At 39.6% G+C, this 20,819-nt stretch overlaps 1 protein-coding gene across 1 annotated transcript in view; it reads left to right on the forward strand.

Moving 5' to 3' along the window:
- PDE11A (phosphodiesterase 11A) overlaps positions 1-20,819 on the forward strand; it is a 565,819-nt gene that overhangs the window by 298,205 nt on the left and 246,795 nt on the right. The window contains exon 6 of the mRNA XM_006878796.1: positions 7,492-7,624. Within this exon, the coding sequence (XP_006878858.1) occupies positions 7,492-7,624 (133 nt within the window). The remainder of the gene's footprint in view (positions 1-7,491; positions 7,625-20,819) is intronic.

The raw sequence follows: 20,819 nt of genomic DNA on the forward strand, positions 1-20,819 counted from the left end.
ATTATATATTATATATTATATATTATCTAAGCTCTGGTGGCTTAGTGTTAAGAAATTGTGCTGCCAACCCCAAAGTAGGTCATTCAATTTCAGCTATGCTGCAGGAGAAAGATAGGCAGTCTCCTCCCATGTGATTTACAGCCTCTGAAAACCAGCTGGAAGGTCAGCTATGAGCCAATTCTGATTCAATGACACTTAACAACAATATACCTGCTTAGGTGTGCTAAGATGTGAAGAATTTGAAATAAAAGCATTAAAGTTTTAAAAAATTTAACTGTGGACAAGATAATATGAAAAGCACTTGGTGTAAATTGTTACCTTATTGTGAATAATAACTTTCTAAGTAATATTATCATATTGTTTACAGATACAGTGTAAGTAACTTGCACATATCACCCAACAAAACTGGCATTTGAATGAAGTATGTCTGACTCTAAAGCCATGAGCCTAATTATAACACAAAATTAATATTGCCCAAGGTCTTAATCATTACTTCATGGTTTTTTAAGAAGAGAAGCTTTTGAAAGCTGAAGTCAGCAAAACTATTCCACATTGTTGTTGCTGTTGTTAAGTGTCATCTTGTCGCAGGCGACTCATAGCGACCCTATGAAGGAGAGTCCTCAACGCTTGGGTGTCTTTCATCTTCTCTCCGGGTTCATAGGGTTTCAGAGACAAGCTATTATGGAAGTGGATGCTATTCCTCCTTCCAAGCTTGTTTTAATTGGGGAGCTCCACCCCACTCTCTGTCCACATTGGGTAGCCAACCATTAACGCATTTGACACATCAGTGTCACAGTGTTCAGCCTCACAGCAACCACAAGTGACCACGGTACAGCAACTTGTACACCAGGGCTATACAACCTAGAGAAATGTCTGAACAAAAACAATGAAAGACTTCAGTGTCTTACCAACCCGGCATGCCCAAATGCTGGCAAAGTCCTTCCACCAGACCCCCAGTTAATCTGGCAAGTCTGCTCTGTCGACCCCCACGTGGGGCCAAAGAAACACCAAAATTTTCCTGAGCCCTCAAACCTGCCATGCCCTCAAGAAGCCAGAGTCCGGATTCAGCTGACATTAAATCTCCCAAGACCATAGGAGGGGCACCACCTTTCAGTGTCTTACCATTACAGAGGAATATTATGTTTTGGGAAAGGAAACCCAGGATATGGTGAAAATTCCAAGAGTGATGAATGAACCTATTGCTCACATCACTAAGTATCTTGTCACTATGGATCATAATTTATATACCTGTGTAACCAGAAGGCACGTGGTTCAAATCCACCAGCTTCTCCTAGGAGAAAGATGGTAAATCTCCCATGCAGTTCACAGCTTCTGAAAACCTGCTGGAGGGTCAGTTGTGAGTCGAGTCTGTCTTGACAGCAGACAACAATGACAGGTAACTGGTAATATATTTTCTGTGGGATAACTATCATAAACAGAAATAGAGAGTTGGCTTTCAGAGAATTTTGTCAATTTCTACTGCAATGGCTATAAATCAAACAAGCCCCTGCTGTAGAATTGATTCTGACTCATAATGATCCTAGAGGGACAGTGTAGAAGTAACTGGCCCATGAGGTGTTCAAGGCTGTGATCATTACTAAAGGAGACTGCCACCTCCTTCTCCCATGGAACTTCTCTGGGTTCTGGTGGCATCGAGCCACTAAGCTCTTGGTTAACATCTGAGCACTTTCACCACTAGATCCTCAGAGTTCTCAATAAATGAAATCAAATCCATTACTTTCTAATTGATTCCGACACACAGAGAAACCTACTGGGTTTCTGAGGCTGTGTTGGGGAGGAGACTGCCTCATCTTTCTGCAAGAAGGAAAGATAGATTGAAAAGCAATGTCCTACATCACCAGAGTTCCTTATAGCAACTGTAAATGAAAGTCAACTGTACTGTTGAGTTGATTTCAAACTCTTGGTGAACTCTATTGTGTTTCTGTGTGTTTCTGCCAAAGTAAGCACTATTTCTTATCTCTCTAACTCAGCAGCAAATCTCTTGAGGGCAAGAGAAAAAGTTTATACTTTTTAGAAAGTGCCTCATCATTGTCTGTGCAGTTCCTTGCACAAGATGACACATTTCTTACAGATCATTGATTTTCTTTTTCATTGATTTTGACAAAGTATGTGGCCTCAACTAAACCAGGTTCTAAGCATATTTGAGGTTTAAATTGAGTCTTGCAGAATTCCCTACTCAATAAGTGGTTATATCATCATCTTTTCTTGGGTAATTCTGTAAGCAGAGACTAAATGAGACCTTAGTTGTCAAATTCAGTGTTCTCTCCCCACCCCTTCCTTTGATTGCAGTCTCAGACTGAAAGCAACACCTTCCTGAAACCTTCTATAATGCTGCCTGCTCCTTCTTTACTGGAGTCCCTCCAAATTGTTAACTCTCTTGGCTACTAACCAAAGGTTTGAAAATTTGAGTACACATAGAGATGTCTTGAATTACATACCAACAGCAAGAAAGCAGAAATCTTGAACCAATAGACAGTATCATGACAAATGAAGGAGAGTTTTAAGTTATTAAGGATTCATTTTACATGGATTCACAACCAACTTTCATGTTTGAAGCAGTCAAAGAAATCAAAAGATGCATTGCATGGGACAAATCTTCTGTCCAAAATGCCAATGAGCAAGAATGTCAGTTTAAAGACTTTGCCTGTCCAAAACCATAATATTCTTAATTGCTTTATATGCATGTGAAAATTAGATAATAAAGAAGACCAAAGAAGAACCTGTGTCTTTGAATTGTAGTGTTCAATATACCATGGACTGCCTAAAACATAAGCAAATCTGTCCCAGGAGAATTGCAGCCATGATGTTTCTTGAAGGCAAGGATAGTGAGACTTTGCCTCACACATTTTAGACCTGTTACCAATCTAAAATACCAAGATGGCTCATTCCTTGGAGGAAGACATCATGTTTGGCAAAGCAGAGAATTAGAATAGAAGAGGAAGACCACTAATGAAATGAATTGACACAGTGGCTGCAATAATAAATTTAAACATAGCAGAGATTGTTAGTATGCTGAGCATGAACAACAATAATAAAAAGGTCTCATAAACTTGGTAACAACTTTAGATTATGACCCAATTTTCATTTATACTCCATACAGTCTCCTGTCTCTTGTTCCAAGACCATACACAATTGTATTCTCCTTGCTCAAACTCAAAGGCCCAGTTTAAAGGCTTTTGACACCTGTTGATAAAACTCTCTATTCCCTCAATTGATAGATTGAAGATCTATCAACAATCTGCATTATGCAGATGACACAACCCTGCTTGCTGAAACTGAGGAGGACCTGAAGCACTTGCTGCAGAGGGTCAAGGACTGCAGCCTTCAATATGGGTTGTCAGGTTGTCACGAAGACAAAGATTCTCACCACTGGACCAATTGGCAGCTTCAGGATGGATGATGAAGAGATTGATTGTTCACAGCTTTAGTTTACTTCGTTCCATAGTCAACACTCTCAGCACCAGCAGCCAGGAAATTAAAAGACATATTGCTATGGCAAAGTCTGCTGTTAGGGACCTCTCCAAAGTACTGAAGAGCAATGATGTCTCTCTAGAGACTAAAGTGTGTCTGATACAGGCCATGGTCTTTGCTATCACTTGTTATGCATCAGAGACTTGGACAATGACTAGGGAGGATAGAAGGAGAATTGATGCCTTTGAGCTGTGGTGCTGAAGAAGAGTATTGAGTGTACCATGGGCTGCTAAGAAAACAAACAGATTTTCCTGGAGAGGGTTAAACCGGGCTGCTCCTTGGAGGCAAGTATTCTGAGGCTTCGTCTGACTTACTTTGGACATGTTGTAAGGAGAGACCGGTCCTTGGAGAGGGACATCATGCTTGGGAGGGTGGAGGGACAGCACAGGAAAGCACTAGGGTAATCGGGATGGGTGTATTAGAGACAGTGCGACTGGCACAGGACAGAGCAGAGTTTAGGGCTATTGTGCATAAGGTTGTTATGAGTTGCAAGAGACTCGACGGCACATAACAAACATGTTCCCCTGTCTTTGTCAGGCTCTTCCTCAGACTTTTCTGCCCAGACTCACTCTTCAACACTGTTCCCAGCCTAGGTGTCTCACTGTGGATTTTCTTTCCCACGCTGTGCACCATACAATAAGTCAGCACTTTCTAAAGAATTTTATCACAAAAGTATTCAAAAATTAAAGTCTGGAATAAAGTACATAGACAGCCGAGAATGAATGGATAGAGCAATTAATCCTGGCAAGAAATGACCAGGAATTCAATTTGCATGCCTTTAAACTTAGAAATAGCATCGTTAAATTGGCTCCACCTATCAAATGTATCAGCAGCTCTGAGGGAGGCAGTCCACTTCCATATCGCAGTCTGTTTTCCACAGCTTTGGGGGTGTTCTACCCTGTCCCATAGAGAGGCTGTGAGTGGCATTCATTTGATAGCAATGAGTTTGGAGTGGGTTGGTTGGTTGTTTTTAAAAATCAGATGCACAACCATATTTCCTTGTAATTATTTTTCTTTGCAGCATGACAAAATTATATAGGTATGATACAACAAAAGGAAAATAAAGCAGGATCTTCTGGTTATTTAATGGCTTGCTTTAGAAAAGAAAGGTCTTGTCTTGAACATTATCTCATTTTTAGTGCTCTCATTAAAGTATTATCTGAACAATAAAAGGCTTAGCTTTTTACTAGGTCTTTCCTTTGTTTAGTCAGTATTCACAAAGAATAAATTTAAATACTTTTAATATTTAGTTTGCAATTGAGGATTAATTAATCATAAATATATGCTGACACAGATCAGATAAGTTCTACTAGTGCTGGCGAATAACACTGACATTTCCCACCCATCCACGTATCTAACAATCCACCGTGACATTCCTTGGCATTCCCAGTAAGGCACATAATCTCTTGGGCACATTACTGTGTAATAATCATAGCTATATGTGAGCTGGACAATGATGAGGGATGATAGAAGGAGAGTTGATACCTTTGAGCTGTGGTATTGGAGAGAGTATTAAATATACCATGGACTGCTAAGAAAACGAACAGGTTTGTTCTGGAGAGGGTGAAGCCAGGTTGCTTGTTGGAGGCAAGGATTCTGAAGCTTCATCTGACATACTTTGGACACGTTGAAAGATGGGACCAGTCCTTGGAGAGGGACATCATGCTTGGGAGGGTGGAGGGACAGTGCAGGAGAGGAAGACCCTCTATGAGATGGATTGATTCAGTCACTGGGGTAATGGGGATAGGTGCGTCAGAGACAATGATAGAGCAGGGTTCAGGACTATTGTACCTAGAGTCACTATGTGTCGCAGGGGACTCGATGGCACATAACAACAACATGAGTATTTAGCGTTTTAACTTTATATACATGTTACACATTTTGGAGTAAAATTCAATAAGATTATTACTCCCCTTGTCATTGGTGATGTTGGCATTGAGTGGAGTCCACTTTGTGGCACTCTCAGGTGCACAGAGTAGAACTATTCCACAGAGCCTTTGTTGTTGTCACTTTTCGGAAGCAAATTGCCAGGCTTGTCTTCTGAGATGCCTCTGATTGTAAACTGCCAATCTTTTGGTTCATTGTTGTTGTACACTGTTAAGTTGGAACCGACCCCACAGCTGACTGTCCAGCAGGTTTTCAGGAGCAGTTGATCACACAGAAGGAGATTGCTCATCTTTCTCTCATGCAGCAGCTGACTGCAGTCTTTGAGTTGGCAGTGTAACTCCTTACAACTAAGCCCCCAGAGTTCCCTGCTGGCTCATGATGGAGCAATTTTTGTACTACTTGGACTATGACTACTACTTTTGTACTACTACACATTAGCATGTTATGGTTAATGAGTACTTCTGGAGATTATTGCCCTGGTTCCTTTTCCTTCATTCACATACAATTTCTCTTATAACCTTCAAAGGCAAAGTTAGTACCATCCATGGAAGTTTTCCATGATGATGTTAATGACCAATATTCTAGTTTCATCGCTATAGTTCCTATTTGTGCTGAGTGAAAAAATGAAAGAGGGAGGGAGTAGTGAAACTGACTAGTTCTCACACCATTTTTGGCAACTTTAATGTTTGTAGTGAAAATATGAAAAGGTAAGATTTATAAAGTAAGTCAAGACAAATCCTTGTTAGAATTGTTATGTGCTGTCGAGTTGCTTGCAATTCATAGCGACCCTATGTTCAACAGCCCTAAACTCTGCTCTGTCCTGTGCCAATCGCACTGTCTCTGACACTCCCATCCTGATTACCCCAGTCACTGAATCAATCCACCTCAAAGAGGGCCTTCCCCTCCTGCACTGTCCCTCCACCCTCTCAAGCATGATGTCCCTCTCCAAGGACCTGTCCCTTCTTACAACGTGTCTGAAGTATGTTAGACAGAGCCTCAGAATCCTTGCCTCCAAGGGGCTGTCCAGTTTAACCCTTTGCAGAATGAAGCTGTTTGTTTTCCTAGCAGTCCATGCATGGTACCCTCAATACTCTTCTCCAGCACCACAGCTCAAAGGCAGCAATTCTCCTTCTATCCTCCTTAGTCATTGTCCAACTCTCTGATGCATAACAAGTGATAGCAAAGACCATGGCATGTATCAAGCGTACCTTAGTTAAATTCTTCATATTAGGAGTGAGTAGAGTAAAAAGACTTTTAAATGAGATTGTGTAACTGGTCAATGTGCTTTTAGAAAGTGTATAGTATAAGAAATATATGAGAGGTTTTTCACATAGTTCTTAGATAAAAAATTATACAATTACTAACTTTATGCTTATCTTGCTATATTTAAAGTTTTATAAATTCTCCATTTATTTCCCAATCTCTCCTTATTCTTGTAATCAATTTAATCTGGCACTAATCATGTAGTTTGTTCAGTCAAGGGACAGAAGGGTGAAGATAGGGAATTTATAAGGAAACCAGAGGGCACCTTAGAGACAAGGATGGTGAAACTTTGTCTCACACACTTTTAGGCCTGTTGTTAGGAGAGGCTATTCCTTGGGAAGAGACATCATGGTTGGAAAGGTAGATGGTCAGCAGAAGAGATGAAGACCCTCAATGGAATAAATTGACACCACAATTGTAATTGTGAGTTCAAGTATGTCAGAGATGATGAGGATGGCACAGGGCAGGGAAGGGTTCAGATATGTTGTTCACAGGGTTGCTATGAGTTGTTCTTGACTAACAACAACACCACCCCCTTGGGCCCCTATTGCCAGTTTTGGCCATTACTTGACTATTTCATGTCTGCCTGTTGTGGGGCAATGTGCTCTGCAAATTGCTCTCCGAATCATAGAAAAGCTGGAATTTGTGTCCATGGCTTTGATTATTTTTCTACTACAGTAGAATAATCTTTTTTATTTAGCTACTGGTAATTACCTGGCTATTGTTCTGTGACTAATGTTGCCATCCCTTCTTAATGAGGATAGATAATCCTGTGATCATTGTGGTTTTATAGGGTTATTTTCAAGCAAATTTATGTTTCTCTCTTTTTCTTGCTCCTTGCCATGGAAGTTTCAAAGAAAGCATGGAAAAATCCTCATACTCGGACTGGCTAATAAATAACAGCGTGGCTGAGCTGGTTGCTTCTACAGGCCTCCCAGTGAACATCAGCGATGCCTACCAGGATCCTCGCTTTGATGCTGAGGTGAGAGGAATTCTCTTGTTATAGACACTATCAATGTTTTGCATTAATAAAAGTTAGTTCACTGGCTGAAGGGGGTAAATAAACAACCCCCAAAACTAACCATCACACAGATTGACAGCAACTCCAGAGATTACAGACACTCCTTTTGCATTCTTCCTTTGTGATCTGATTTTTAGCATTGCCTACTGTATGGGCTGCCTAAGAACAAACAAGTTTGTCCTAGAATCAGAGCTTCTTGGAGGCAAAAGTGTTGAAACTTCAGCCCACATACTTGGGCATGTTGTCAGGAGAGACAAGTCCCTCGGAAAAGGCCTCATGCTGGGCAAGGTAGTGGGTCAGAATAAAAGAGAAAAATCCTTAAGGTGATGGATTGACACAGCAACAATAACAATGAGCTTAAATGTATCAGAGATGATCGGAAGGCTCAGGGTAGTGCAAGGTTCCCATCTATTATTGTTCATAGGGTCACTGTGAGTCAATCGTGGGCTTGATGGCACCTAACAATAACAATGACAATATCCTTAATCTGATGCTTTTTTATGCTTGAGATATTTTATATTAAATTATGAGATATTTTCCAATAAAAGTATATGTGTGTCAGAGATGATGAGGTTAGCTCAGGATAGGGCAAGGTTCAGAGCTGTTGTTTATAAGGTTGCTATGAGTCATAGTTGACTCGACAGCACATAACAATGTGCAATAGTTTTGCCAAATAGATTCTAAAACAACGACCTTATTTTTTTTAAACTTACGTTTGCAAGAAACAATAAATTGGTTCATGTTATATTTTATTATGTTATGATTTATTGATGCACAACATGTGTGAAAATCATATGTGTTCTGACTTGTAGGAGTTTATATTCTAGTTAAATAGAAGAATTCAATTTAAAATAAAAAATTTATAGTTAAATTCACATTAACATTTAAAGTGTCTCTAGTACATATAGATTAACTCATTGCCATCAAGTGAGAACTGACTCGTAGTTGACCCTCTAGTGGTTATCCAGAGGCTGGAAAGCACAAGGTTGGAGATTACCCATCTCTCTCCCCCTGGGCTGCTGGTGGTTTAGAACCACCAGAGAGGAGCCACCTTTGGGTACGCAGCAAAATCTCTGTACATATGTATATACATGTACGTACATACATGGTATGTGTGACATGTAGGCAAGCTAAATTTCTGTATATTAACTACAGTCTTTACTTCTAGATTTCCAAGTGGAGAGCTTCAGACTAATAGTGGGTTTCTTGGTGAAGGAGATGTATATTCTGGCAAGGTCAACACAGGATGGGTTGGGGAACTGAGATTAGATTAATGTGACTGAAGGGCGACCTGGAGGAGCCTCGAGAGGGAAGCAGGGGCCAGAACACTGAGGAACTTTTAAAGCCACCTTCAGGAGTTTGTGTCTTCTTCCTGAGTGATGAGAAGCTTCTGTTATGCTTTAAAGGGAGGAGAAGCAGGGGTTGTATATTTTTGAAAGATACATTGACTATAGTACCAGGGATGGATAGTAATATCTACATTTGAATGTTTAATCAGTATAACTCTGAGAGATGGGTGCCATCTCTCTATTTTGCAAAAATCAAGAGTTTGTCTTTGACTCTCAAAGAGGATAAGCATTCAGTCCCACACTTTTCACTGTTGTCCAGGTCTACAGTATCTGCATTGTTGAGAGCGGGATACCACTGTGTACAAAGAATCTAGGAGTAACAACTAAACATCAATCAGGCCACCTTAACAGACCTCTGCAAGGATGGGGTTTTTTAAATAGTATTTTTGAGTGCTTAGGAAATTTCCCCCACCATGCTAGATGTTATATATGCCTTATGTTGTTGTTGTTGTTGTTAGGTGCCATTGAGTCATAGAGGACTCATAGCGACCCTATGAACGAAAGGCCTGAGCACTGTTCATAGAGTTTCCAGAGGCAAGCCATTTCCGAAGTGGATGCCACTCCTGCTTCCAAGCTTGTTTTAATTGGGAAGTTCCAGCAAACACTGTCCACCATGGGTAACCATGATCACATTTGGCACAGTGTTTAGCATCACAGCAACCATGAGTTACCTCGATACAGCAAGGCACAGAGCAGTGCTATACCGCCAGTGCTAGAAGAATGTTTGATAGAAAAGCAATTTGAACTGCCTGCCTTAAACCTGCGGCCAAGCCTCAAGGGCCACGCTCCTAGGTGGAAGAGCAGTCCTGCACATCAAACACAAGCCCCATAAAGGACATGACCCCCAAAACTTGCACGTGGACCACCATGCTCAGGCAGCAAGAAGTCATCCAGGAAGGACATGGCCGCCTCCTCTCCCCTCTCCCTTTGGGGCGTTAAGCCACTGCCTGCCTTAAACCCTAGGCCAAGCCTCAAGGGTTTTGCTCTTGGGGGGAATAGGAGTCCTGCACGCCAAAGACAAGCCTGAAAAAAGCACATGACCCCAAAAACTTGTGATTAAAAATAGCATTTTATTGCATTTTTGGTGAAGGTTTACAGAGAAGTTTAAGTTTGTATTCAACAATTTCTATGCATACGTTCCGTAATATTAGTTATATTTCCCCCAATGCCTAGAGAGTCTTTCTGTTCCATTTTGTTTGCTCCATTTCCATTAACCCAGTTTTTGAAAAATTTAAATTCACCATATTCATAATTTTTATTTGTTTGCCTGGACCAGTTTTCCCTCAAGCTACATTCTTTGTGTTTCCTACTCCTCCTTGCCTGAGAGTCTCCTTCCTTTGAAATTCTTTCATGATTCCCCTCTGGACAGTGTGTTCCTCAGCTATCCCAACACTGACTGCAGGCTCTTGACTCTCTGATGTATTAAGTCTGAACTTTGAGTTATCCTCCTTGTGAAAGTACACAAACCAATGCTTCTGTACTTTTCCTCCTACATGAAAGAACACCAGCAACTTGCTTCTGTGACTGACACAGTGAAAATGATAGTGAGCTGTCATCTCACATATGCCAGGCTCTTGGGCAGAGAAGATGCCAATTCCTGAAGAAGGACATCATTCTTGAAAAAGTAGAAAGCCAGCAGAAAAAGACAATGAGATGGGCTGACATAGTGACTTAAGCACAGTAAAGACGGTGAGGATGGCACAGGAACAGGCAGAGTTTGTACAAAGGATCACTATGAGTGCTGGTGGCCTAGTGGTAAGAAGTTGCACTACAATCCCAAAGGCACATGGTTTGAATCCACCAGATGCTCTGTAGGAGAAGGATGGGCAGTCTCCTTCCATGTGATTAATTGCCTCTGAAAATCCACCAGAGGATCAGCTATGGGTTGATTCTGACTCGACAGTACACAACAACGATGACAGCATAGAGCTATGAGTTAATTAGGATGGACATTATAAAATCTTGGCTTTTGATATATTTCTCTTCCTCTTGATTTTAGGGAGTGAACACTGAAAAGTGAATTACTATATTCATGTTTTTTTTCAAGAAAACTCAATATTTTATAACTAATATCAGTAGAAACTGAACAAATGCTTATAATGCAAAAGCAGAAAATTATTACTTGCCAATTAATTGTTATAAAGTCAACACAACAATTTATGTCAGTCTTAATAAGATGGCAATAAATGATGATCATTTTAATCTAAAATAAAATACTAAATTAAGTAAAAATTGCTTAATCTTTTCATCATTGCTTTTAAAAATTGACTCTTAAAACATACGCAAAAGTTTAACCAAACATGATGCAGTGCACATGTACGTACTCGCCACCCAGTGAAGGAGAAGGACATTCGAGCTTGATCTTGAACTTGCCCTGGCTTTCCCTAACCCCATCTCCTTTATTCCCCACAGTGGTAACCACCATTTTGAATCTTGGACTCATCATGATTCCTTTGCTTTTCTGAATAGTTTTGTCACACGCGTTTAAATCTCTTCACAGTATATTGTTAAATTTTACATATTTCTGAAGTTTATAAGATCTAATTTCCCTATGTCATTTTTTGTGGCTTGCCATTTTTGTCCAGTCTTATGCTCATGAATTATGTCCTTGTTGTGTACTATTGAGTTGGTACCAACCCATAGCTGACCCTCCAGTGGGTTTTCAGAGGCACTTAATTGCATGGGAGGAAATTGCCTATTTATTTGTTTTCCCTGCTGCAGTACACTCATTTTATGAATAAACCTGCTTTTATTTATCCTCTAGTGTTGATCCTCTTTGTTTAATGTTCATAGGGATTTCAAAAGCCTTTTATTTAGTAAGTAGATGATCCATCTGCTTCCTAGTTGTCTTCATCAGGGGTTCCACCAAAACCTGACACACCAGTGGTACAGCTTTCAGTATCACAGCAACCTCAAGCAATCTCAGTACAGCAAACTGACAGACAAGTGCTGCACCACTTAGAACAACAATCTCTCCAGACACAATTAATACCAGGCCCAAGGGCCATAGGGAATAAAGAGATGCATTGCACTGGGAAAATCTGCAGTTAGGGATTTCTCCAAATTACTGAGTAGTAGTGATGTCAGTTTGGGGATTAAGGTGTATCTGATTGAGGCCATAGTTTTTCCAATTACTAGCTATCCATTTGAGACCTGGACAGTGAATAAGGATGTCTTGGAGCAGATGCAATCAGAGTGTTCTTTGGAGGCAACAATGATGAGGTTTCACCTCACCTATGTTGGACAAGTTGTGAGGAGGGGCTTTTTCTTGGAGAAGGACATGATGTTGAAAAGGGGGTAGGATCAGCAAGGGAGAGAAAAATGCTCAACCAGGTGGATTGACACGGTGACTGCTGCAGTGGGCTGTTGTGTGTCAGGAAGTACGAGGATGGCTGAGGATAGAACAGGGTTCTGATCTTTTGTTCATAGGGTCGCTATGAGTCATGCTGACTCGATGGCACCTAACAACAACAACAACAACGTGTTGATAGGGAAATTTAGTGGCATAGTTTATGGGGAGCTGTGTTACTAACCTAAAGGATGGGTATCTCTGGCAATTCAAATTCACCAGTCACTCTTCGGGAGATAGATGGACAATCTTCTCTAATTGTGACATACAGCCAGGAAACCTGAAGCAGAGTCACAAAGAATCAGAACCAACTCAAGTCAGAATCAACTTAACAGCAGTTGTTTGAGTTGTTTTTTTAATAGTGCTAATGTACATTTGAATTATTTTCAATGTTTTGCTGTTAGATAAATAACTATGAGGAAGTTCTTGTCCAGACACACCTCAGAGAGATTACAGGTTTGATTCCAGACAACTGCAATAAATTGAATAGCAGTGGGGAGAACCCACCCCCAAAAAACAAGTCACATGATTCCACTCAGATAAATATTTTTAATACAATTCCATCCTCATAATAAAAGTATGAGAATGGCATCGTGTTTAAAAAACAATGTACATATCTTCATTTAAAATACTTTATTGTTTAAAAATGCTATCATCTGAGCCTTCAGCAAGTCATAATCTCTTTTCTAGTGCTGATGCCTCAGTATCTAGGATTGATGTTTAGTCTTGTTTAGTAATGATGACAAATAACTGATTAAGGTGGTGGTGGTTGAAGGGTAGAGTGGCTGTAGCAGTTTCTTAAAACAAAACAAGACAATGAAATTTATCACATTGGTAACTCTTCCTTTCACTTGAACACTTACCCGCCATTACAGAAAGCTATTAACTATGGTTAACTAGTAGTTAGAAGCAATGATGTCTAAAGATGATATACTATGGTAGGTCAGTAATGCCAACACTGTCACATCTTAGGGAACAGAGGGACCTGAGGAAAAGGTGAGAGGAGAAACCTGCCAGCAGGTGAGAAGTCAGAATACATGTGTTTCCCGATTAAGTTCACCATATGAGCACACTTCATGACACCCCAAAATAATTATATCAAAGATCTCTCATCACAGATCACCATAATGATATAATAGAAATAATGATAATTTAAAAGTTGGAAACATTTTGAAATTTAGCAGAAGGTGACACTGTCTTAGACATAAAGGGAGCAGAAGATGTTGGAAAAATTGTGCCCTGAGACTTGCTTGACACAGTGTTACCACAACCTTTGATTTGTCAAAAAGAAAAATCTGCAAAATGTAGTAAATTCAAGCACAATAAAATGAGATATGCCTGAAGATGTCTGTAAACATATGTGCGCAAGAACGTTTCTTGAGAAAGATGGGCCAGGTCACAGGCTATGAGCGTCTTAAGTTTACCACTTAATGAGATAGTCTGGTCTAATTGCCGTGCTTTTATTTTATGAAAAACAGCACATTTACCAAGAACAATGACTGCCTTCAAAATAATTCTTGAAAATAAGACATGATGTGTTTGAATATGCCTTGTCTTCTGTCTATAGTCACACTCTTACCATACCCTTCCTGACTGAGGACACAGCCATTTTACATTTTCCCATATTTGCAGTTTGTTCCAATGAGACAACCTGCCCACTCATCTATAAAAAAGAACAATTTGGGCTCACAGTGTTAAAGGCAGCAGTTATTTCTGTAGTACTGGACATAAAAATTTCATGCCCTTATCCAGTAGTTAGAAGCAATGATGTCTGAAGACAGTATAGTGTGGTAGGTTAAGAAGTGACTATTTTTGAAATCCTTTTCATCCCTGTGATAAAATAAAGCATGCTCTTAGACAATTGCTCTTTCTTGGCCCTCCATCCAGATGCTTTCAATCTGTTGCACAACTAATACAGGATTTAAAGTGCAAATCTGACAATGCACCATAACACTATTTTTATAATACTTACCTTGCATAACACTAAGATTTTAAGTAAACTTCTGTTTCTCTTGTCATGCTGAGAAACAAACAAAATTATTTAAGAAAATAATTCATTAATGCAGATCGAGGGGTGTGTGTGTGTGTGTGTGTGTAGTGTGGGTATGTGCATGCATGCAAAAGAAGCAGACATATCTATATATATATTGGCATTTATTAGGTGTGTCCTATAAATATGTGTGTATGTGTGTGTATGCCATGTGTCTCACCTGGGTAAGCACACACAATTATCTGTTTAGGCTTCCTCTCTCTTCAAGTAGGTTTTGATTTAGTGACAGCTGTCAACTCTACACTGTTAATAATGAATCAAGTAGATACAAAACCGAAGACCGCTGTGAATAAACTACAAAAATTCTCCATAAAAAGCCAAATTAAGGTGCTACAAATTATAAGATAAATTGAACCAACTAAAATTTACTTTTTCTCTTTGCAATATTAATTCTCTCCATTAGCTGAAAAATGGAGGCCTTGGGTGGTATAAATGGTGAATGTGCTCATCAGCTAACTGTCAGAAGTTCAAGATCACTTTTAGGTGCTATGGAAGAATGTCCTGGTTATCTACCTCCAAAAAAGTCGATCATTATAAATAATACATGTATACTTCTACTCTGACATGTATAGGATCCTTCAAGTCAGAATTTACTCACAGGCAGCTGGATTTTACTGGTCATTATTGAAAAAATGAATCGCTTCATTTTTTATCACACCAATAAAAGAGATTCTAGAGTCATCTTAGAGGGAAAACACATTTTGAAATTGAGTTGTCTTCATTGAAATGTTTGAGTCTTCTCTTCTTTAGTCTGATAAATAGGCACCTATTTCCCCAATAACTATAACTAAGTTGCTGTGTATTAGTGAGAGTATATAATGTTGCTAGGGGCCATTGAGTTTGTTCCAGCTTATATTGACCCTCTGTACAAAATAATAGATAATCCTGTGCCTTCCTCACAATTGTTGCTATGTTTGCGCCCATTGTTGCCAATCTATCAAATGTGATGGTTGAACATAAGCAGACAATAAAAATAATGATTCTTATGTCAACTGGTATCTCCACTAGGAAAAACAAGAATTCTTACTTCTTGTTCTCTGCACTGATTTCTTTCAGTAGTTTGAGGTTGGTTGGTAAGAGTAATAATTTGCAGAGAGGTGGCATGGTTCATACTTTTCAAAGCATTTTCAATTTCCTCTACAGATTTTCTGACATTGAATCATAGTGAAAGACAAGTGATAATGAAATTATACATAATGAATTTTAATTTGCCAGAAACGCAATTATTCTAAACACCAGAAGCTATTATAAAGGTCTCAACAGCTAAGTTTAGCTAAGTCTCTCTTCCTTTTCTTTTTAGTTATGATTTTAACAAAAGTTTACAGAATAGTTGGACTTTCATTCATTCATTATTACACATTTTCCTCCCTCTCCCTCCCCTAGTTCACTTTTTTAAAAAAATCCATTCATTGTTGCACAATTTCCTCCCTCCACCCTTCCCCAATTCACTTTGCAATGCACCTCTTTTTCTGGACTGTTGTAATTAATTCTCTTTACTGAGCATTAAGAAGGATCCCAATTATCAAGATTCCACTTAGAGTTGAATACCCCATAATGGATTGGTCCTACTCTGGGACTGCATATTGTGGATTTTAGTTAATAGATATCTGAAACATTTTTATATTTTTTGAGTGAAGAAATGGTCTCTCAGAGAGGAAATAACTGGTCTAAGGCCACACAGCTGCATTAAGGCAAGACAAAGAATAGACTATGGGCTTGCTGTCTTTTAATTCGATGGCCTTTCCCTGGGCAGCTCATCAGTGGGACTATCATCTGTTTAAGGTCTTCTTGGACAAAAGCCATAGCTTCCTCTCTCTGCATAAACATATCCCCAATAGATCCACCCTTATCCCCTGCTCCCTATTTTGTCCTGACCACTTCTCCACTCACTAGTTGAACAGTCTTGCTTATGCTGTTTAATGGATACTTTTTTTTAAAAAAAAAAAACAAACATGCTGTCAAGTCAATTTTAACTAATGGAAAATCCACAAGTTCTATGTAGAACTGTGCTCTATGAGAATTTCAATGACTATTTTGGAAAGCAAAATGCCTTTCTTCCACAGCACTTTCGCGTAGCCTCAACCTCCAACCATCTGGTTAGCAGCCAAGACTATTCACCATTTGCACCACCCAAGGAGTCTGTAATATGTAAACCAAAACCAAACCCACTACCATCTGGCTGGTTTTGGTTTGTAGCCCAACATATTAAACACTACACTACCACTAGTTCTTGATCCTATGCTACTTCCTGAAATGCTCAGTGTCCACCAGTTCTTTTGGGCATAGTGATTCTGGATTCTTCTCATCTTCTTTGGATGCATCCTGTGTCATTCAGTATTTCTCCTATAGAATTCTTCAGTATTATAACTCGAAACTTGAATTTTTCCCTTCAGTTCTTTCAAATTGAGGAATGATGAGTGTGTGTTCTTCCTTTTAGGTCATTGCCCATTTCATTATAATACTTTGCTTGGTTTTCCTTCCCTGCCCTTTGAAGCCTTGTGTTTGGCTCTTTTGTATAAGTTATTCTTTTTGTTTTAGCTTCTCTACTGTCAAGAGCAAGTTTCAGAATCTCTACTGATTTCTAGTTTGTATTTTCTTTCTTCTCCATTTTCATAATGACCTTTTGCTTTCTTCATGGGAGATTTTTCTTGATGCCATCTTACAACTTGTCTGGTCTTCAGTGGTTAATGTTCAATGCATAAATCTCTTCTTGGATTGATTTTTTTAATTCAGTTAAGATAAATACAAGGTTATATTTTTACTCTAGTGGACTGGTTTTACTTTTTCTTCAGCTACTCTTTCAACTTGTATATGAGGAGTTGATATTCTGTCCCACAGTAGGAGCCTGGCCTGGTTCTGGTGGCTGTTATTAAGCTTTTCCACCATCTTTTTTCCATGTTGTTGTTGTGTGCTGTTGAGTCTGAATCAACTCATAGCTGGCTCTCTACAGGTTTTCAGGGGCAGTAAATTTCACAGGAGGAGATTGTCCATCCTTCCCCTGCAGAGCAGCTGGTGGATTTGACCTGTGTGACTTTGGGATTGCAATGTGGCAACTTTTCACCACTGGGCACCTTCTTAACCACCAAGAGAAGCTCCCTTCTCTTTCCATGTTGTTCTTGTTGTGTGCATTTGAGTCAGAACGCACTACTAGCTGACCTTCTAGTGAGTTTTCAGAGGCAATAAATCATAATGAAGGAAATTTCCCATTTTTCTTTTCTGGATCAGCTCTCTGTGTGATTAAGGTAGCCTCTATTTTAAGGAGGCAGCTCTTCTCCAGTCATTTTATCAGCTGGATTGCATTCCTTTGCACTGGCAACACAATTGGTTTAAGTTCAATAAGGGTGTGTGTCAGGGTAGTAGCATTTCTCCATACCTACTCAATATGAATGCTGAGCAAATAATTTGCCAAAGCTGGACACTGTGATGAGGTGTGTGGCATCAGAATTGGTCAAAGACTCACCAAACACCGGAGTTATGCAGATGACACAGCTTTGCTTGCTGAAGGTGATGAGGATATGAAACGCCTGCTGCAGAATATCAAAGACTACAGCCTTCAGTATGGATTACATTTCAATATGAAGAAGATAAAGATCCTCACCCCAGGCCCAACAGTCAACATTAAGATAGGTGGAGAAAAGATTGAAGCTGTCAATGATTTAATCTTACTTAGATCAACAATCAACACCCTTAGTACCAGCAGTCAGGAAATCAGGAGATGCATTGCACTGGGCAAATCCATAATCAGGAATCTCTTCAAAATACTGAAGAACAATGATGTCAGTTTGAAGACAAAAGGGCATCTGATTCAGACCGTGATCTTCTTGATCACCTACTGTGCATCTGAGAGCTGAACAATGAATAAAGATAATGGAAAAACTAATGCCTTTGAGTTGTGGTACTGGGGAAGAGGACTGAATACCTCATGGGAAGCCAAAAGAGCAAACAGATATATGCTGGAAAGAATGTGGGCAGAGCATTGCTTGAAGACCAAGCTGGTTGGAAAGATGGAGGATCAACAAAGGAAAGGAAGACCCCCCCCCCAATGAGATGAGCTGAGACTGTGAGCTCAGCAATGGGCTCTAGTGTGTCAGATGATGAGGATGGCACAGGATGGGGGGAGATTTCAGAATGGCTATTCATAGGTTCTCTATGAGTCACACTTGACTCAATGGCACCTAACAAAAAAAAAAACCACCAGAGTTTCCTTATTCTATTAGGCAAGGTCCATGTGTCACTATTTACATTTTTAAAAGATATGTAGAATGAATAAATAATTTATTATTAAAAATCTATCCTACAACCTCTAGCCATTTTTGTTGCCAAGGCTTTATTTTCACATTACCAACCCTTCTCCTTTCTTTGCAACTTTTGCATTCCAGTTATTAAAAATTAATCTAAGGGAGCTCTGGTGGTCTAGTGGCAAGAAGCTACGCTGCAATCCCAGAAGTACATAGTTTGAATCCACCAGATGCTCTGCTCGAGAAAGGAGGAGTAATCTCCTCCTGTACCAGTCAGATCTGATTTGATGGTACACATCCACAAAATAATAATAAAATAAAATAAAATAAAATAAAATAGAATGAATCTTGATTGGTCAATTGCAATTGACCAATGCATGCTTGGTCAATTTTAAAATGCAGAGGTTAGTGGAAATCCTCAATTTCTTTTTCTTTAGCTCTAATGGTTGGTGAGTATATTTAATAATAGTCATATTAAAGGATGTTGTTTATATGTGTATTGATCTTATCCTATAACTAACAACATTGAACTTCAGGACAAACTTGAAATACTCTTTTTTGACAGTGTATGTAACACCCTTCCTCTTCAATTTGTCATTCTTAGCAGAATTGATCATCATCAACAACAGCAGTTGATCATACAATTATCTAATTCAAAATCGCCAATTCCAGACCATTTTACCTCACTAAATGCCTCAGACAATAGTCTTCATGTGTTCCATTTCATTCTTTTATACAACTACTAATTTTCCTTGATTCATATCTTATACCTTCCAGATCCCAACTACCAGTAGCTATCTGCAGCTGTTTCTCTTCATTTGCGTCATGTCAGATCAGCAAATGAAAGTCCTTCATTGGAAGAAAACTTTACACTCCCTGTGTGATTAAGGTAGACTCTATTTTAAGGAGGCAGCTCTTTTCCAGTCATATTTTGAGAGCCTTCCAACCCCAGCAGTTTATCCTCAAGCACTATAGAGGACAATGCTTTACAGCTATTCATAGAATTGGGGAAGACCCATTATTTCAGAAGTGAAAGATCAATCCTCCTTAGCCTTTCTTGGGCTAGAAGCTCCACTGGAACTTTTCCAGGAGGGACAAGTGTGACATATTGGTGGCATAACTTTCAACATCATAGCAACATGTAAGGCATCACTGTAAAGCAAATTGACAAATAGTAATAGTTGTTGTCATCGCTGTGTATTGATGAGTTAGAATCAACTCATAGCTGACCCTCCAGCAGTTTTTCAGAGGCAGTTAATTGCACGGGATAAGATTGCCCATCTTTTCCCACAAAGCAGCTGGTGGATTCAAATTGCATGCCTTCGGGATCAGCCTGATTGAAAGCTACATCTTCAGTGTCAAAAGAGAACCTATAAGCAGATTCTGTTTAATTTAGGGAACTTCTGCGCAGAGTTGCCGATCAGCTGACCTTGGATTAATCACTATTCTACTTCCACATGTTGGTGCTATGTATGTCTTTGAGGCAGAACTGACTCATAGCTGACCCTCTAGCCGATTTTCAGAGGCAGTAAATTGCATGGGAGGAAGTTCCCCACCTTTCCTTCATGGAGCAGCTAGATTTGAACTACATGCTTTTGGGTTGGCAGAGCAACTCTTTACAACTAAGCCATCAGAGAAGAAATATCTCTCGCCAAAGAGGGGAATTAGAAGTAATTGCTGACTAAAGAATGGACAGTGGTTATATCTAATATAGGTCTCCATGAGAACCAGGACTTTGCTTGTGTAGCTGCAGGAGGAGAAAGACCAGGAAGTAGCTGGGTATGAAATTTGAGTCCAAACTCTGGCCTTAACACTTCAATGGCAAGTGATTAAAGGAGGCCCTGAACAATCCAGCCTCTCTAAACTTTACTTGGATCATCTGAAATGCAGGAATTGTCTTTTCCTTGCTTTATAGATATTGTCAGTATTACATAAGATCATATTTGTAAAACATTTGGCCCAGAAACGAAGATAAAGCAAATGTTCAAGAACCAGAAGTTTTCATTCGCATATGTTGTTGTTGTTGTTATGTGCCGTCGAGTCGCCTGCGACTCATAGCGACCCTATGTACAATAGCCCTAAACTCCGCTCTGTCCTGTGCCAATCGCACTGTCTCTGACACTCCCATCCCAATTATCCCAGTCACTGAATCAATCCACCTCATAGAGGG

This window comes from Elephantulus edwardii, unplaced genomic scaffold, assembly GCF_000299155.1.
Source record: "Elephantulus edwardii isolate Elephantulus edwardi_28Jun2011 unplaced genomic scaffold, EleEdw1.0 scaffold00001, whole genome shotgun sequence".
NCBI lineage: Eukaryota > Metazoa > Chordata > Mammalia > Macroscelidea > Macroscelididae > Elephantulus > Elephantulus edwardii.